The sequence below is a fragment of the Hippocampus bargibanti genome, linkage group LG17, assembly GCF_051943395.1.
Source record: "Hippocampus bargibanti isolate YZ-2025 linkage group LG17, ASM5194339v1, whole genome shotgun sequence".
NCBI lineage: Eukaryota > Metazoa > Chordata > Actinopteri > Syngnathiformes > Syngnathidae > Hippocampus > Hippocampus bargibanti.
In genome coordinates, this window is record NC_142750.1 from 1 (window position 1) to 20002 (window position 20002).

Sequence of the window (20002 nt, forward strand, 5' to 3'; positions counted from 1 at the left end):
CTTAAAATTGCATTTTCTGTGGAGCTCTCTTGTGACTATTTATATTTATGTATGTATTATAGTACCTATGCTTGTCTGTCACTAAAGTGTCCTTGAGGGCACATTCAGCATTCCATCAATCTCAAAGCAGCCCATCTGAACATCGGCGCTGGGGGAGGCATAAACAGACGTATTCATGATGATTGAATGCACAATGAATTATACTGACCTGAATATTGGGAGCTCACCTCACCCCAGCAATGGGTCAAACTGGCCTGTTTGGGGTAAACAGGCCAGTCGTTAGTCAGGAATGTAGGAACAATCAGTGGGGCCACAGGGAGTGGTCCTATGCTCCCCCCAACCTGAGAGTAGGGACCTATCATAGCTGTGTCCGGCGCCGCCATGTCTGGACATTAGAGATATATATAAATAGGGCTGAGACGACCAGTAAGACTTTAGTTCGGTGACGAAGACTCTTGGATAGGAGGCGAAACGTCCGAAACCTTCAAAAAAGTACAGATGACGGCTGAAGAAACCTTCTCATATACAGATGTGTTCATGATGATTGAATGGAAAATGAATTATTTATTCTTGGGTTATACAGACCTGCACTGAATATTGGGAACTCACCTCAGCAATGAGTCAAACGTGCCATTGTGTCAACAAATCAGAGGAGGTGCCTTCCAAGTAGTGAAGCTCCGCGGGAAAAAAAAAAAAAAAAAAAGAACTTTCAGGGTGGAGAGGCTGCCGTGCTCCAATGCACAGACAGCCTGGTAACAAAATACATACAAGTTTCCAAAACTACTTTTAAGAGTAGACAGAAAAATAAGTTACTTGCGTTTTACTTGAGTTACTTGCGTTTGACGTCCTCAGGAAACCGCTGATACCCGAGCCAAGAAGCATCAGCCGTGTTCTCGCCCATCGTAACACTGAAAATGCGAAAACACATTGAAAAAGACAAAGGATTAAAACATGAAACGAAGAGATGTCATTTGAACATCACTGCGTCGTCTGACAATGTGAATGCAGCGCCTTGAGACTTCAAGGACAGGCCCGCCAATAGGAAACGCCAGTGCTTTGACACGCTCACCGGACTAGTGATAAATAATATTAAAGCATATAACCAGACGGGGCTTACTTTGGTTTGGCGCCCCAAGAAAATTGCATATCATCAAAGTCATCTGAAAAGAAGAGTACAAAGCGTCAAGGCAAACCATAAGTACAAATCTGCATGCAAGATAAAACGTACCTGACAGGGTGCAGCAAAGCCAATGAGCCAACTGGTGTGCCGGGAGTCTTTTTAACTGCCACTGATTGAAACGACCTCCACCTGTGCAGCTGCAGGCAGGGCCAACGGCGTCACCCATTGGTCGCCAACCACAACGTGACAACTGGCCGTATCGTTAGAACTCATCTCGAGTTGACTGCAATATGATGTTTTGAATAGTTTAATGATTAATTTAATAATAAAGAACTGTGACAAAAGTAGCCTTTTATTTAGGTTCAAGAGCCTTGAGTCATAAATTTGGACCTAAATATTCAGGATTGAGTATAATCGTACGTAGAACACACAAGGACTTTGTTTCCGGTAGAAGACACTGCACTAGTCTCATCATCAAAAAAATTGCAAAGAGGCACTGTACACTTCTATTTGGGTCACTGTTGAAAGAGTTAGTGGCTTGGGGGAAATAGCAATAATGCATCATAAATGTTTTGTAAAAACTCTGCCGTCGCTGCCAAAATTACTTTAAATAACAATTTCAATAAAATGTAATGGAAATTGGACCTAATTGTTAAATGCACATAAAAAAATAATAAAATGGCAAAACTATGCATCATTTTATTAAGGATTAACACAAGGTTGAATATTAAAGTAAGGCCATTAGCAGGTGGCAAAGAAATGGTTCAATGCCTTTAATGTGGCTGCTGTGGGCCCACTCGGCCTTGTTTGGTGAGCCCGTGAAGCGCGGAAATCCACAGTGAACACACAGACAGGCAGCGAATCAGTGACGTGCGGTGAGGTTCATAGCTGGTGAGGCACTGACGTCATCAATGACGTCACAGCTCGTCTCTACTTAGTATTTGAATGGTAAATTCAGCGATTTTGAAAAAAATCCTAAAACAGTGAAGTTAAATGGACAAGAACTTTAAAGTACAAATCACTAAATACATCTGTTTATTTTTTCATTTGATATTTCCATGACAGCAGGTGAGGCACTGCCTCACCTGCCTCCACTGCAGCGAATCAATCCATTGTTGAACTTTGTCAGCGGACTTTGACAGCTGGTTGGTTCGATGGAACGGCGTGTCCACAGGAGGGCGATAAATTCACTTGACCCCTGTTGAATCGGCGGGGAACGTCTCAATCCGTTGTTGAATCTTGTCAAATGATAAGACTTTGACCCCTTGAAGGGAAAAGCCGAAAGGAAAAGAAGTTATTTCATGATTACTTTGAGTCAAAGTCAGCTTTATTGTCAAATATGCTAATATGCATGACATACAGCACAGATGAAATTAATGTCCTCTCGGACCCAGCGTGCAAGGCATGCAAGGCACTTATAACGTGGCTAAAAAGACATACGATTGACAACAGACAATACATGTAATTTCTGAATGTAAAGTGAGGTAGTGTCGTCTGGAAAGTGAGGTAGTGACGTACGTAAAGTGAGGTAGTGACATATAGTGTCGATATATTGTGTTGCTGTGTCGAAACGATACAGGATGCCTCACCTACTCACCTACTACCTCAATCGCAGGAAAAATGAGAAGAGCTCGTCTCGCAGTGCACGTGATCTCAATCTCATACGTTGGACAACAGCAGACGAATACATGGAGCCACACCAGTGCAGCAACTCAGTGTCACCCTTCCAGTACGCTAGCAGGGGGCAGATTGATCAGTGTCATACCAAAGCAAGGCACACCAAATTATCTTGTTTTATTTGAGTTTGGGGTGCACGTGTGGCGGCGCATGTGCGCGCGTAATTGGGTCAGCTGTCCGCGGGTACCTAAGCTTGCAGCGAGATTGGAAACAGCAGATCCCCAACAGAAACAAGATACACTGGCAGGATTTTAGCCAAGGTAGATTGGGGGGGTATTTACACAGGGAATAACTACAACAGAACTGTAAATACTCTATATTCCATTGGGAAAGAATACAAAAAGAGAAATAGGAAAAAAAAAACTAATTGTTGTCAGTTATACCAGTTATTTTTGGTATCAGATCTGATGGAACTGTATAGTGCCACTTAGCAGTTTTTTTGACAACGATACTAGTGCAGCGTGTTCTACCGGAAACAAATTCCTTGTGTGTCCTACATACTTGGCAATAAAGATGATTCTGATTCTGATTCTGACCCATAAAAAAACGTCTGAGATCGCAGATAACTAAAAATATCTAGGTTCGACCCAAAAAAAAAGAAAATGTGGGAATCCTTCGAACTGTCTTACCACCCTCAAGGGAAACAGGTGGCCTTGGAATTCCACAAGTCCTTGGCTGACGTCCCACGTGACATCCAATTCACAGACAGCCAGTTCCATCATTGTATGATTCTCTTGAATTTTGGAACTGGCAAATGAAAGTGGAAAGGAGCAATTCCCGTTTCAGATGAACTCCAAGCCTTCATATTTCACGTGCTCAGAGATTTTGGTCTCGGGTAGCAGAATGCGTCCATCCAAGGTAAAGGCCAGAATGTAGGAGGCGATCTTGCCCGCGTCCTCTTCAGACTTGAGCGCCAGGATGATCCGGTCGTCCGTGTCGGGCACAAACTTGAAAGAGGAGAAGCCGCGGCTGAGGTAGAGCGAGCCCACCCGCCTCACGCTGATGTCGCTGAAATCGGGCGAGCAGCTCAGCAGCAGGTTGGTGCCCCGCCGCTCGTCCGCCTTCTCCTCGTAGCGCTCAGTGCTGGCGCGACGCGGCAAGAAGAACCAGCGCTGCAGCGAGTGGCTCCACGCCGCCGACTCGTGAAGGAGATAACCTGCGGGAGACAAATGCGTCCGTCACGGAAGGCCGGACGCATTCATTGGTCAACATTGCTAGAGCCAGAAATGAACGGGAGGAGAGCCCAGCGGTGCCTCCATTTACGAGCGTCACCTTCCCAAAAAGGAAGCACCTTTCAATGTCCCGGAAAGTATTTTTGACACCAATTTAAAACATGTCGATCACACCACGCTTTTTGTTTTTTTTCCAATTTGGCCTTGAAAAGCATCGTCATACAGACCCCACGACAATCAACAAATAGTATGACAATGATTATTATTCGTGTGATGATCATGATGAAAAAGAGACGGGAGCAAAAGAAATCTAAATGCCTTCTTTCAACGCATGCTATTCATTTTCTTCTCTGCGAGTTCCAATGGGGGAAGGGGGGTGGGGTTGTTCTTTCCGCCAAATCCTAAAAAAGGGGATGTACAGAACAAATGTATTTTTATCTCAGCATTTGCAAGTCTGTCCTCTTTTTTTTTGTTGCAGAAAGGTATTTCTTGGCCCTTTGACTTCAGTGGTGTTTTTGCGAGCTCTGACCTGGAGGTTGGATTCCTGCCGCCACCTTGAGCGACTTGTAGGTGGGAACCCAGTTCCGGTGCTCCACATCCCCGCGAACGCCCACCACCTTGACCCACTCCGGATTGTGGTTGACAAATTGGCCCGAGGTGGTGGTCCATTCTTTGCCCAGGCCGCCCACGTACAGGTGCTCGTCCTTCACCGCTAACCACTCGGCTTTGAAACCTGCCGGAAGAATGGACGCCGTCACTTTCTGGGAAAAGCGGAAGTGCGATCAAGACAGAAAAGGAGCGGCATTTTCAAAGGCGCAAAACGAATTGGCATGCAGTCCTCTTGGCGGCCGACCATTGGCTGCTGCACCGAAACGTGACGGCGGTCCAATCTTCAGCCACTTTCAGCCATTGCCCAAGAGTCAATTTCAGTGTCAAGGCGTCGCAGCGTCGCACGGCTCCCGCAACACCAGGTGGACGGACGCAGTTTCACAATCAAGAGAAGCGGTACGCTTGATCAACAGGTCAACTCGTCGCTTCTTGTTTTTGACAATGGAGGAGTTGGTTACCTTTTTAAAAAAATGTTCAATGGTCCGTCCATACGTTCAAACTTGCAGCTTGACAACAGTAATTTGCCGAGTACTTCCTGAAAGCAGGCTGATTTGGGAGGCTGCTTGCTGGGATGTGGACATCAGAAAGGCTTGAATCGTCCCGCAATGGGGACATTTGCGGCGGAGCTCTCAATCACATTGAGAAAACAAAAGAGAGGCAAGCGTAGAAGAGTCACGTCAAGAGCTCACCTTTGGCCACGTGGCCATCGCCATCCGCAAGGATGACCCAGGGCACGGCCTCGTCGCCATGGAGAAGGTAGACGATGCCCGTTCTGTCGTCCACGCTGTACAACTTGCCGTTGAAGGCGACCAGCTCCGACAGCTCCATGCCTCGCCCCTTCTCAGCCAGATGGCTCCGAAGCTGCGTCCTCTCGGCATCCCACTCCACCGACAAGCTGTCACCGCTCGGCGACACCAGCACGTAGCCGCGCCGCATGTAGCTGAACCACGTCAGCGCCTTCGCCATCCGAGGGTCGGCGTCCTGGTCGGCGATGACGGCGATGCGGTAGCGTCTGCCCTGCAGCGTGCGCTCGGCCGGGCTAAGCGGGTAGGTGCCATTGTAGCCGGCGGAGGCCGGGCTCCGAATCTCCGAGGCAGCGTCGCAGGGCCGCCGCCCGGCGCTCCAACGCGTGAGGAGCAGCAGGAGCGCGGCCATCAAAACGGCCGCCACCGGGCGCCATTTCAGGCGGAAACGAGGGTCCGCGGCGTTGGCGACGGTCGTCAACATGGGAAGACCCCCGACAGAGATGCGCAGACCATTCACGGGATCATCGTGCTCCAGTCGAGCGTAGGCTGCCGGGGAGGTCATAGGGGACGGAAGCCGGGACCCGCCTGAGGAAAACATGGCCCAGTACCAGTCAGCCGTCGCCTCGACACCTCCCCCACACAAACACCCAACGACACTGCTGATACCAAAGTGTCAAGTGATAGGAAAGTAGTCATTGGTGTCAAGTGTTAAATGATGAACAATTTGACCTGGTGTCATCTTGATCCGGGAGGAGTCGACGTTTACCTGCGCAGGCGCTGGGCTTACACGCAGGTGGACGTAAAGTTCTGGCACATTGGATCGAAATCAAAGCCATTCATTTCTCTGGCGGGGTGGGGGGCACCATTCCATAAATGCGGTTTCTTTTTTTCTTTTTTTATATGAACAATTGTTCAGACCTGTTATGTTTTTATAGACAGACAAAAATCAAGGAAAACAGACTTTGAGGTGGCTGACAGTACAAACAAACCCAAGAGTCATTCCGTCTTAATCTGACAGATAAGAGCCGAGTGGAATGGCTTCTGAGTCATTTCTCGCACTCTGGATTCTTTCATTTCATCATTGGAGTGGAAATCACAGCCTGGAATTTCAACGGGACACTTAGCTCAGCATTCAAGACAAGCTCATCAAGAATTCCATCTGTCACATACGGAATGGGAGGACTTTTTTTTCACAATGACATTTTCAAAGTGCGTTTGTCGCATCTGCCAGTTATAAGAGTGAAGTCAGGTCATGGCAAACAATGCACATAATTAGGTCGTGTGGTTATCCAGCAAGATAAATTGCAAGAATCCTCCAAAAATAGAATGGGTAGATCACTTTGACTCGGTCCTTTCAAAAGTAGCTCCCATGCTGAAAAAGCGTGAGCACCCCTGGTCTATGTAGTAGGACGACGCCACCAAATGAGTGAATGGCTTCTCTTGTATCACACAAGTGTCAAGCGCACTGGCAGCTCCAAGGACAAAGTCAATTGGACACCGTGTGACTGGACTTGGGAGAGGAGTCTCCATCCAGTTGGCGTTGGCCAAGCAACACTCTTGCTTGGCTTCAAGTCTCACGTTTGATTCATGCTTCCTAAATCCTGGTCATATTCTGGCCAGACGTCGGTTCCTGATGCTTGAGGAGGTCGCTTCACAGAAAGAAAGCCGCAACCCTTTGCCAAGGAAAAGCCCTGAAAATGGATGCCACTGAAAATGGACCCCTTACAGACAGATAAAGGGGTAAGATCTTTCCTAAGTCACAAAGTCTTTGTTATGGGCTGGAAGAAGGAAATCTGTCCACTCAAATTATCGTGAACAGGAATAAGAAAAATGTGACTGAAACTAAAAAGCGTTCTTGCCAAAAACAACATTGGTTTGGGGGACAGGGTGCCGGCAACCAAACGGCCACCGATCCCATCTACGATCCCATCCCGGGCAAAAAGCTTCTCTGTCCTAGTACGAAGGGGCTTACCTGCTCGCCTCCTTCGAGCAGCCCGCCACTTAGCCTGCTCAGCCTGCATGGGGTAGTCCGACCAGTCTGACACTGTTGAACTTTAACTACACTTAAAGTATCATGGCCAGGTCCAAAGGTGCAAGGGGAGATTGGTAGCAAACGTTGCATTCCTTGCACGTCATGAGAACACTTCTCATTAACCTGCTTGCCAATGGACAAACAGATGGGGGCGCATCACCGCCATGGGACTCAGCGGAACAATGGGCACACTGCATGTGTAGGTACAGGCCTTTTTGAAGACACATTAGGAATAAAACTGCCTTGCAGAGGGAGGAACACTGACCTGCCATGGTGCAGTATTTTCATGCTACTGGGGATGGTGGTAATGAGCCATCCAAATACTGAATGCGTTTGAGAACCAATTGGGGTAGCATCTAAAATGCTTTCGTTTGCTCGTGTTCACAATCCGCATTTATTGGAAAGTAGAAGGGCCCAGAATGCAGATGGCCTTGAATGTGGTCAGTAAGGTGTCCAATGAATTGAAGCGACTTTCTTGGGGTCAACATTGACAGCACATTTTCAGAGATAAATGCTGTACTTTCGATCTTTGGCAAGAGCGCAGACGGCCGGCTTTGTGTTGAAGCGAATTTTTACTTCGAGTCCTATGGTCCTTTTGGATCCATGAAAGATACGCTGACATGGATGAGATTTAGAGACATGCGCCTGAGTAATGAAACCACTCGTTACCCTCAATTCTAAGCTAGTTCTGATCGTCACACAATGGTGACGCTCAAAGCATTCGGGACGATAGTCCAAGTTTGACAAAAATCTCCCCCAATTGCACCAACCGGGCCTCCCGCGCTCACTCGGTAGTCAACGAGTGTAATAAAGATGTCGTTTTGGCATGTAAGCAGTAAAAATTGCAAGGTTTGTCATTTCAGACCTTAGCAGCCACTGAAAACGTCCTCTCATTCCACCTTCGCTTGGCACACGTCGAGGTTGGGGTTCGTAGGTTGGTGTTTGCGAACCAAATAGCGCAAATGTTCACCACTTCCTGATTCCGGCTGATGGCGTCATGCAGCGTCGCCAGAACAAGAGCCGAAAACGCTCCCTTCGGGTGCACTCGGAAATAGAACTACCCATTTCAAGTCAAATGAAAAACGTATCACCTTTAATTTTACGACTCGATGAGAAAAAAGGCGAGTCACTTTTGAGTTCTTCGAATCGCAATTTAAAATGGAACAAACAAATGCAACAGACCAGGAGTTCCATGGCCATTATTTAAGAACCCCAAATCTACACTCGTTTCCGATTACCAAGTGAAAAGATGAAAATCGTCCAACGCAGTATTTAACCACTAGTCACATATTTGTTCAAGGAGCAGACAATCCTGTTGGAGGCCATGAATAAGTAAAGTCAAAGTCAGCTTTATTGTCAAATATGCTAATATGGATGACATACAGCACAGATGAAATTACTGTCCGCTCAGTAATAACAATAAGTAATAATAATACTAATTAGTAACCTAACAGGTAGCAACCCACTTTTTCATGTCATTATTTGGCAAAGACAATACTATATAAAAAGGCACTTGAGTTTGTTTTTTTCCCTCCAATTCAAAATAGTGAGAAAGTGTCCTAAAAAAAGCTAAACTACAATCATGAAGAAAGTGCCATGTTAGTCATGTGATCCTGCCGGGTGATCTGCGCTCATCAAATGGAGGCCCACATGCAGAGAAAAAGCACATGAACGCAATTACACAAATCAAATCATGTGGCCCTTCTCCCTCTAAGCAGTCTTTGCCAACCACCAACGTGCCATGAATAATCATCTCATTCCACTTCAAAATGATTAGCGACTTCAATAAATAATATGTATGCATCTGTGCTAGCAAGATGTGCACGAGGGTGCATGAGAAGGTACATCAAGTTTTTTTTGCCCAATACACACATCCAGGACGGTGTAAGCGGCAAGGTTTGTCATTCCAGACAGACGACAAACAGCAGCAGCAAAGAACTACTTTTGGCTGGTGAAGGTCATCAAACCACTTTCATGTCGTTCCTTGACACAAGGTACCACCAAAAGCGTAAATGAGAGGTTGGGCATTTTGATGTGTCACAAATGACGACCATTGGTCTGTTCCCACATTGCCAGCGCTGATCAACGAGCACGGGGAGAAATGCAGTCAGTCTCTTGAATCCCACAGCCGTCAGCAAAGTGTTCAGATATCACTGGACTAGAATTATACAGCATGGTGCCGCCTCAAAATGTCAAGTCTGGATGCGTTTTGCAGTTGAAAAGAGGGCAAAGTGTGACGTTCGCAGAAAGAAGAGGACAGCCTTGAAGGCTCACGGTGGGCAAACCGTTTGCACCTGCAACACTCCTCCTCATGGCACTAATAAATGGTTTTTGAATGTTTAGGGTTCAGAAAAGGATTCAATGAATGATTCCCATGCGGTGCACAAAATTCCATTACTTTGTGATTTTTTTTAAAGCAGTACGATGGTAGTCTTTTTTATTGTGGGGATGTAGGTTTCAGAGAAATTTTCTGAACTTCTGTGATGAGGGTGATTTCATGTGGTTTTGGGCCAAGACAGGAAGAAGCAAGCCCCCCCCCGCCCCCTCCTTTTCTCTCCCGGAAAAGCAACTCATGAAAAAAAGCGATAAGAATTGACCACAATAAAGCAAGTGTGCTTGTTCCAGTGAGAGGAACAAGGCGGGTAGGATGTGCCTGTTTGGGGACTTTGGCAAATAACAGCCTCCACTCCTTCACTTGGACTTTGTGAACGTCAGTCTTTCAATAAGTTGGCGGTTGATACTCTCCGGGAGTCTCCTGATTTTCAGAGAAAGGGGACTGCTGGTAGCCGGTGGGGCCACTGTTGCCCGTGGAGTACGGGGCAGGAGGGTACACTGGGTCCACAGCAGGGTCTATGTACTGCTGAGTCAATTCACTCAGGCCTTGGCGATAGCGCTCGTAGGCCAAATAAGACAGCAAAGCCTGCAAACAGAAAGGACATGGGCGGTTTTGGGCACGCCTTGTTTTGCAAGGCCAGGCCAGGCTTACCCAGCTGAGGATAGAGAAGAAGGAGAACGCCACCACGGCGCGAGCAGCGTCGGCCGGCACTGCGGGGCTGGTGGTCCAGGACCATTGGTTGGCCAGCACACAGAAGCAGATGAACCACAGCAAGGTCCAGGCCGCTGCAACATGGTTAGTCTGTTAAGTCGTACCCGTGGTTCACGGCAGTGCACAAATTGAAGATTTTCTTGCTCCATTTCACTCTTGATGTGTAGACACGCAACACCAGAGAGCGCGACCCCCCATTCTCCACAAACTGTCCGGTCACAGAAAGACAGACAACTTTGAAATGTCACCTCACTTGAGAAGCCCAAGTCCCCGATGACAATGTACTTCCTCTCCTTGGCGTTGCTGATTTGCGGGAAGTAGGCGTCCAGTACCAGGAAGGCTGCACACGCCAGGAAAGCCAGCACACCGATCCCCACACCGTAGCTGCATGCGCTATCCCGCTGGTTGAACATGCACGTGGACTCCGGATCCGATGACTTGTTGACGTAACCCTCCGCCGTGATGGTGGCGAACACCACGATGGCAAAGAGCTTGCGGAGCAAGTCAATCATAGTTTGAAAATAGGAAAACCCAATATTAACACAAAATCTTGGTCATCTTACAAGTACGTCTGTGTAAGCTCTCAGTGGTACAGGAGTGGTCCATCAATGAAAAGGTTTCTTCAGCCGTCATCTGTACTTAAAGGTGTCAGACGTTTCGCTTCTTATCCAAGAAACTTCGTCAGCACCATATCTGGACAGTAGGAATATATATATATATATATATATATATATATATATATATATATATATATATATATATATATATATATATATATATATATATATACAGTAAAGTCTAGTTATATCGATATCGGTTATATCGATAGGACCGCTTATTACGATACTATTTTCATTTCCCTTGCACATTTCTAGTCTTTTTATGTATAATTGGTACCGTTTAGTACGATACCCGGTTATTACGATAATCCGGTTATTACGGTGCTCCTTTTTATCCCCCGCCGGCCATTTTTGTCGTTTATATCGATATATCCGTCGCGCCATTGGTCAACTTGGTCACGCGTCTTGTTACGTGAGCCGCCATCGGTCGCGCCATTGGTCGACTTGGTCACATGAGCCGCCATCGGTCGCGCTATTGGTCGACTTGGCCGTGTGACTTTGTCACGTGACACGCCATCGGTCGCGCCATTGGTCAACTTGGTCACGTGTCTTGGTTACGTGTCACGCCATCAGTCGCGCCATTGGTCGACTTGGTCAGGTGACTTGGGTACGTGCCCAGCTGAACCACGTCAGCGCTTTCGCCATCTGAGGGTCGGCGTCCAGGTCGGCGATAACGGCACCCCAGAGCCATTTTCATTTTCAGACGCTAGCTCGTGTGTAGCAGACGAGATTGAAGTGTTTGTGTTAAAAGGTAAAAATGGGAAGCAGAAGAAGATTGATGACTTTTTTAAATTGCATACATAATACAGTAAGATGTAAGCGTTGCAGTTTCCCTGTTGTGTTATGTACATGCCCACTGTACTGTATATGAATGCAATCGTTTTTTGCAACAATGTTTCTTGTTTTGTCTGCTGAAGCGCGATGATTTTGAAAATTATTAACATTCCATACTGTGTATTAAAGGACAGCCGATGTCACTTTTTATATTTGAATAATAAGCGTGAAGTCATTTTTATTTGCATTTGAGCAAATAAAAATGACTTCACGCCAAGACGTCTTGCATTGCTTGTGAATCCAAACAATGGCTTCAGATTCGGATAATATGCTTTCTTGTTACACATCCAGTTATGAATATGTTTCAAATACACTGTAGTTCTGAAGATTAAAGCATACATGTTTACAATCATGAAAGAATTATATGTGCCATTTTGAGGCAACATTGGGGGAACATCTCTCACCCAAAAAAAAGGGAGCTAATGGCCAGCTCCGTTTCTTATATGGCGCTTGGCTGCCCTCTTTTGGCGGCTTTTGTTTAACGCAGTTCGGCGCAGGATCGGATATATCGATAGTCCCGGTTATATCGACATTTTTTCGGACTCCCTTGAATATCGATATAACGAGACTTTACTATATATATATATATATATATATATATATATATATATATATATATAATTTTATTTTTTGTTGGCCGACAAAGCCTCTTGGATGAGAAGCGAAACGTCCGACACCTTCAAAGATGTATAGATGGCTGAAGAAACCTTTTCATCAATATCACGTTGCATTTTTGTAGTCATCGTTTTGATGTTACAAGAAGTCAAAGTTGTGTGAAAAGCTATTGTGCTTTATAAACAAAGCAGCAATCTTACAAGCTCATGAATAGGACAACATTTTATGAGCAAAAAAAGTAGAAATGTTCCAATAGTCAGAATATTATGAGATCAAAGTTGATCATATCAGAAATGAAGTAGCAGTCTGATGACAATTTAGCTGAAATTGTTGCAAGACTGCAGTTCCAGTGAAAAGTCATTAAATTGCAGTGGGAATCTTCCAAGATAATGTCAGAATGTCAGGTTACATGAACAAAGTCCTAATATGACAAGTAAAAGTCACCAAAAATACATGTACACAAAGGATAAAGCTGAAATACTCCAAGAAAAACAACACACTGATAAGTCATGATGAGTATAAAGTTGAAATCTGATAGAATTGTTTCGTGTAGGCCGATATTAACAAAGACTACAAATCCAATGTATTTTATGAAGGGACGTGAGCTGCGAAATTGGAGTCAAGTCAAATCGGATCGTTATACGATTAAAGAAAAGATAACGTGACAAAAATGTGTCAAATTGTGGACAAAATAGGAACAGCTTGTAATCAGCCAAGTCGCTTATGACTGTAAAGGAAGACGAAGGCGTTTCTCAAATCGGCAAGCAAATATGCAACAGCTTCTTTTGCATAAAGAGGCCTGACTTCCTCGTTTAGCATCAACCAGCAATTGACAAGTCCAACAGATCAGAGGTCAACAAAAAGTCGATGATATGCGAATCAACGCCAGCTTTAACAAACCTCTGCCTTTGAATCAGCTTCCAATGACTTCAGTTAGCGGTGTATCGGATAGATTGCAAGCAATTGGAGAGCATGCGAGCGGCCGCGGCAGCTGTTTGACAGTTAGCCATGCTAACGAACGGACGGTTGTATGCTAACGTCCGTGTAAGATCTCAGTCGTACAGGAGTGGTCCATCGATGAAAAAGTTTCTTCAGCCGTCATCTGGACGGATGACGGCTGAAGAAACCTTCTCATCGATGGTCGTATGCCAACTAACGAACGCTTGTGTTCCCGCACTCACCCAACTCAGGCAGCGCAGAATCGTCTGAGGCTTTTTCAGAAAAGCCGCCAAATCGAAAGCACCACCGGCCAGCGGGGCTCCATAGGCGTTGTTTTGCATTTCTTGTCGCTTTACTTTCAATGACTGACAAAAACCACCAAAAAGGCTGGAAAACTAAGCCGGAAATAAAATACTTTCAGTTTGAGACGCGAAATTACTTCCTGAAAAACTTTACGGAGCCCGCCCCTTAAATCGAGACGTTCACGGACTCTCGGAAACGCAAAGGATTAAAGCGGTGGTCGGGAACCTATGGCATATATGGATTTTTTTAATGATTCTGCCTGGCTCGCAGATAAAAGGCATCAATCGATAGCTTTTTAACTGCTCATTTCTTGTTCGACTCCTAGACAATTTTGATTGGATCTGATACGCGACAGTTCCACATATGCACCGGCGCTCTGCGCAGATGCTGCTTTCTTATCGCAGGCTGCTCAAGCCACGCATCCATCCAACCGCAGACTGTCCAACAGCACCGACCTTACCGCTGAACAAAGCGGGGCTGTGAAGATGCTGCCCATTACAGGCGCAAAAAAAGCACAATGGCCCCTTTGGTGTCCAGCGATGACAGTCAAATGGCTCAGACATTCCTCCCATTCAAAAACAGTACTGGTATATCCATGCTGCCGAAAGGCGCAACCGCTCAGCACAGTCCCCTCCTTGATGATTGTCGTGGCCAAAAATGCTGAAAAACAATCTGTATCCGTTCCACGTGACGCACAACAACATAAAGTGACAAAAGAAAACACAATAACAAGATAAAAACAACACAAATGCAAGGCTCATGAGAGCACTTGCTGATGGCTGCCTACTCAGGCGCCATCTTAAAAAAAAACTCAAAATCAGAAAACCTTTATTCGTCCCACAATGGGTAATGTGCGTGTGTGTGTGTTAGTGTGTGTGCGCATGCGTGTGCGCGCGCGTGGGTAAAACCCACCCTTTGTTCATTACCACGGATTTTGTCTAATTACGTGCGGCTTTAACCGAATGGAGAAAATATCGGCTCCTATAAGCGGCTCTCTATTAGGAGCCGGTCCAATCGTTGAATTCAGAGAGCCGGCTCTAACAGCTGGTTCCTTCGCACAAGACACATCTATACTGTCCAATCACATCGCAAGAGCGCCAAGTTCTTCTCGACGTCAACAACATGGCGGGAAGCGAGCTCGAAGTTCTATTTCGGAAGGTAAGCGTTTTCTGACGTTTCTCCCTCCTTGCGTGTTCCGCATGACTTTATTATTGTTGTCGTTATTACTAGCTGAGATTCAAAATTATTCGTGATTTGTTGTTTCAGTGAGGGGGGAAATAAACCCGTTTCTGGACTGTTCTTCGACATCGATGTCCATACAGAATATTGTCACGATTAAAAGTGACGTCAAACGTGACATCATTGTATTCCTGCCAAAGCCGAATACGCAAAATACAGATAATATTCATATCATGAATATGTTTCTGATGTTGTGTGACAGTTATAGGCCCAGTACACATAGCGTGAAATTAGCTCATTTTCACCCGTTTCTGGACTGTTCTTCGACATCGATGTCCATACAGAATATTGTCACGATAAAAAGTGACGTCAAACGTGACATCATTGTATTCCTGCCAAAGCCGAATACGCAAAACACAGATAATATTCATATCATGAATATGTTTCTGATGTTGTGTGACAGTTATAGGCCCAGTACACAGAGCGTGAAATTAGCTCATTTTCATATCGAGTTTGGAAAAATAATCCCCAAGAGTTCTCAAACTCCATGTCCAGTCAATATTCATCTCGCAAAAGAATCAGAAAACCTTTATTCGTCCTACAATGGGCAATGTGCGTGTGTGTGTGTGTGTGTATATATATATATATATATATATATATATATATATATATATATATATATATATAAAAAAGAAAATACAGGAGCTGCTGGAAAGGCAGCCACTCTTGCGGCGCCATCTTGAAGTCAAAAGAACAAAAAAAAAATGTGCATATAGGAACGAACTAAAAGGTCATGTAAAACATTGCTTCTATACATTTATGGCTATAATAATAATAATAATATAATACATTTAATTTATAAGCACCCTCCCCCCCAAAAACTAAAGGAAAACAAAAGTCTTTCCCAATGATGTGTCTGTCTGGTTCACCCGCAGGAGACTGTGGCTAAACTTATCTCCAGCTTCTTCAAGGAGGACAAAAGCAGATGTAAGTCAATGACTTAGTCTGTGTGATTCATCCATTTTTGACTCATTCAAGTTTATTCATCGGAATGATTGTTGTCATTTGCTTTTTGCTGCAAGCAAAGGCATAAAAAAGATGATCATCTTCAAGTGGATTGAAGGGTGAAGGTGAAGTCTCTTACTTTTGATCTCTCTTTGATGAAAAGTGCTTGTGATTCTTCTCTCATCCCTCGTGGGGCAGTAAGCGTGGAGGCCATCTTACTCGTGACAGAGATGCTGAAAATATTTGTCCAAGGTAAAAAAAAACATTGCAGCTTTGCCATGACGCAAATATGATTTTCTCAGTCAATAATGATGATGATACGTCTGTGTTCTTGCGCTTTTCAGAGGCCACGGCGCGCTCTCAGAAACAAGCTGAATGCGAGGATTGCGATTTGGTGGACATGGAGCACTTTGAAAAGATTCTGCCTCAGCTGGTGTGGAGCTCCACATTCTACACTCACTTGTCATAAAGTTTCTATACACATTCAAAAAACCGAATCCATCTGTATTCAAATATCCAGCTTCTTTATATAAACACACTGAAAAACGGATAGATTGTAAAACGATTGACCCGCATCAGATTTGCTATTTGAACAGCTTCCCTTTGTCCTCTTTTTCAGCTGCTGGACTTCTAGCTGCCACAAGATGGCCCCAGTGTGTTTGACAACTTGTGGCATGATCCTCCCCCCCAAATGCACACTTGTGTCACCTTCCAAAAGTGCCATTAAAAGCCTCCACAAAACCATGTTTTTGTTTCTAGTCAAGAGTGTGTTGCAGGAAAAAACAAGATGCAGCACCCCCCCTCGCCTCCGCCACCTGTGCTCCCCCTGCGCAACAACAGGTGCTCCCAGCATGCTTGGCGGGTGCCCCGCATCAAAGCCTCCTGCGGCAGTTGGAAGCAATTAGAGTAATAAGGGGAGCAGCCAGTCTCTTAGATGATGACAAGTGCCAGGAACATGGGGCCGGGGGTAGAAGTACACCCTCTGGGCCCTTTGAAGTTCCCTTTTGCTGTCCTGCAATGTTTTGTTAGAGGTAGAGGCAAGGCCAAAGGGCAGCTATGGCGCTGGGGAAAGTTGCACCAGTGGGCCAAACGTGGACGGAGAGACCACATGCAAAGACGTTCCGTCGGAAGGCAAACGTAGCAAAACACTGCGGAACGCGCAACAGAGGTTCGGGGTGTCATTGGCAAGGTCAATAAACCAAAGCAAAAAAGGGATGGGGGCGCCTTGCCCTGCCGAGATCACCGCTAACTGCTGGTGGCGCTCAGCTGTTCGTCGCAGGCTGCAGATGGTGCGCCGCTGCGCTGGCTTTGCTCGCCGCGGGAGGTGGAAAAGGATTCTTCCGGAACCGGCCAGGCGGATGATCGGGTCAAGGACCTCGACATGCGGGGAAGCGAGAAGGGTGCACAATTAGGCCTGGGAGCAGGGCTATTTTTGGAGCCATGGCCGCTTCCCGTCGCCACTCGACCGAGTGGCGGCACAATAACGCAGTCATCTCCTTATGTAACCGCACAAACTGCCCAAAATAAAGAGCGCTAAAAATATCATACGAGTGGAGGTGACGTCAAAAGGCTTCAAAGTTTGAGCCCCCCGCACCACAGGGGTCCGCTCTATTTTTAGGCCCCGCCACAAGTGGCAAGAGAAAGAAGAGTCCAAGCGCCGCAAGGCGGCGGAGGAGGAGCCCTGGACCGGAGGGCGTCTTTGACAAGCTTTGGAAAGGAGCCAGGAAAGGACCGTTGGCCCGCTGCCCTGTTGGCATGGCGTCAACCCGTCCACCCGTAAGCTGGGAACGCGTGAAGCCCTCCCCCAGCGGCAACAACTTGACAGTGGGCAGGCTGCACGCGGACACTTCATCAGTCCTAATCTCATTATTCAAGTGAACACAGGCCCGATTATCGGATGTCTAAAGGATGATCTTGATCAATTTCCGCATGATATTTTGGGTGCGCGTCTTCCCCGACATAGTTGCGATAGCCGATTGAAAATGGTGTCATCTTTGTCAATGATGGCGTCCAGCTCCATGAACTCGCAAGCCACACAACAATGAAGTCACCAATTGACACAAAGCCTTGACTGAGAATTGCAGTCACCGCAGGAGTCGCGCCAAGGCCTCTTCCGGAAAAGACCGTGTGCATGCTGGTAAAGGTGATGGACTGGGACCTTTGCTGAGAGGTGGTGCATTTTTTCCACCGCCTTCCTCGCTCAAACAAATGCAGCCGCCACCTGTAAAGGAAGAGCGGGCGATTCACCAAACAAAGCCACCGCTTGCCTTTGTGTCCGACTTGCGCTTGCTCATCGGCAGCTGAACAAACCGCTGGGGTATCGTCTATCACTGCTGCCTTCCGCTGTCAAAATGGCTTTTGTTATGAACGCACCTTTGAAGTTCTGGGAAAGGGATGGAAACCTCGGCAAAGAAAGCGGCGGATAGTGTGGCGGCCGACGGGGCAACTCCATTTGTCAGTCTTGGAAATGATTCTTGGGTTCTGAGAAAGCTTTCTGAAGACATTTCTCTGCCGAGAGGGGAGGAGGGGGTGGCGGGTGCAGCTCAAAGCCCCTTTTTTCAACAATGTCAACATCATTCCACTTTTCAACCAGCAAACCTCGGAAGAAGTTGGCAGCCCCAACGTCCACACTCCGCTTGTTATCCTCACAAGTCAAAGGAAAAAGAGGCTGCAGCCCACAAATACCTGCTCCTTGACGATCCCTGGAAATGTCATCTAGCACTCATGAGGCCGGGCTGAGGGGATCTTGTCAGTTTGAATGAGGCCCTGGCTGAAAAGAAAGCCACTGCGTCGGCACCACCAAAGGCTCAGGAGAGCTGACTGTGTCCAAATAATGTGCGCTCAATCAATTGGTTCCAGCGTCAAACTGTCCTGATCATCAAACCTTTAAGATGCTTACCCTCTGGAACGGCGACGGAAAAATGACAGGTGCGATAGAAGAATTTCCGCGGTATCAAACTGCAGTGAGACCAGCCATGGTGTTTGGACTGGAGACAGTGCCACTGAAGTAAAGACGGGAAGAAGAGCGGAAGGTAGCACAGATGAAGATGTTGAGGTTTTCTTTGGGAGTCACAAGGTTGTATAGGATCAGGAAGGAGTATATCAGAGGGACAACTCATATTAGAGGCTTTGGAGACCATCTCAGTCTGGCCGCAGAGGCCAGACTGAGATGGTTTGGACACATCCAGAGGAGAGAGAGTGACTATACCAGAAGAAGATTGCTGAGTCTTTAACCGCTAGGCAGAAGACCAAGAGGAAGACCAAAGAGGAGATTTAAGGATGTTGTCAAAGAGGTGTGAAAAAAGAGGATGCATAAAACAGGGTTAGATGGAGGACGCTGATTTGCTGTGGCGACCCCTGAAGGGAAAAGCCCAAAGGAAGAGAAGAAGACTATGCACGATGTTTTCATAACAAACGCCAACACTCTTCACCGTCATATAAGTATTGTCCTATTGTAAAATTCAACTCAAATCATGTCAAACAACTCCATTGAATGACATGTACAGTTGTCGCTGGTGACATGTCGGGCCTCATTGGCTGCTTGATATACTGTAATTGGTCGCTATTAGCTCTTTTCAAATCACCTTTCATGCACTTTCACTTTCAATTGTATTTCATTTTTATTTGCCTTCAAAGAATGAAATGCCGCAATGGGATTCCGTTTGCTTTCACAGGCGTGGAATCTTCCTGTTAACAAAGCGTTCAGAATTTTTTGGTTTGTTTTCATCATGTAAATGGTCAAGCGGCGCCTTGTCAGGAGGCTATTTGTCTGCAGTCTGCCTGGACGTTGTGGACACGTTATTTTATGTATTATCAGGGAACAGCTAAACCCGGCGTTTAGATCCAAAGTGTTCTAAAAGACAATCACAGTGTTGAAACAAATGGTAGTTCTTTTTCAGATGACGAGTGTCTTCCCAGCAAGGCTTCCTGAGAAACACACGAAAGGCGGCAGTGTGGGAGAAGGGGCTAGGTTGGGCTTGGTTGGGCTTGATGACAAACAATAAAGCCACATTCAACTTTGTACGAGGCTCTCTTTGTGGCTCATCATGAAAGGCCATTAAGGGGAGAGTGAAAGGCTCTCTCACTTCCTCAACTGGGAGTTTGA

At 46.2% G+C, this 20002-nt stretch overlaps 3 protein-coding genes across 7 annotated transcripts; 1 reads left to right on the plus strand and 2 right to left on the minus strand.

Annotated features, from left to right (window-relative positions):
• Positions 1-96: 96 nt before the first annotated feature.
• On the minus strand, positions 97-8363 carry cant1a (calcium activated nucleotidase 1a). Of its 5 annotated transcripts, none has more exons than XR_016118016.1 (8): positions 7297-7768; positions 5268-5909; positions 4499-4702; positions 3427-3953; positions 2718-2854; positions 1118-2384; positions 228-908; positions 97-135 (listed from the first exon to the last, which is right to left on the minus strand). XR_016118016.1 is itself a non-coding variant. In XM_089018311.1 (4 exons), the coding sequence occupies exons 1-4, from the start codon at positions 7343-7345 to the stop codon at positions 3580-3582; spliced, it is 1269 nt and encodes a 422-aa protein (XP_088874437.1). In that variant the 5' UTR covers positions 7346-7768; the 3' UTR covers positions 2406-3579. The 5 variants fall into 5 exon arrangements, 1 of the variants encoding a protein (XP_088874437.1); XR_016118015.1 differs by having other exon boundaries at positions 228-385; positions 610-908; positions 2718-3953; XR_016118017.1 differs by lacking the exon at positions 7297-7768 and adding an exon at positions 8222-8363 and having other exon boundaries at positions 2718-3953.
• Positions 8364-8689: 326 nt separating this feature from the next.
• Positions 8690-13875, minus strand: syngr2a (synaptogyrin 2a). Its single transcript, XM_089018312.1, has 4 exons — positions 13653-13875; positions 10656-10893; positions 10343-10476; positions 8690-10276 (listed from the first exon to the last, which is right to left on the minus strand). The coding sequence occupies exons 1-4, from the start codon at positions 13749-13751 to the stop codon at positions 10076-10078; spliced, it is 672 nt and encodes a 223-aa protein (XP_088874438.1). The 5' UTR covers positions 13752-13875; the 3' UTR covers positions 8690-10075.
• Positions 13876-14786: 911 nt separating this feature from the next.
• On the plus strand, positions 14787-16643 carry cenpx (centromere protein X). Its single transcript, XM_089018313.1, has 5 exons — positions 14787-14871; positions 15828-15879; positions 16096-16149; positions 16242-16330; positions 16517-16643. The coding sequence occupies exons 1-5, from the start codon at positions 14836-14838 to the stop codon at positions 16529-16531; spliced, it is 246 nt and encodes an 81-aa protein (XP_088874439.1). The 5' UTR covers positions 14787-14835; the 3' UTR covers positions 16532-16643.
• Positions 16644-20002: the final 3359 nt, after the last annotated feature.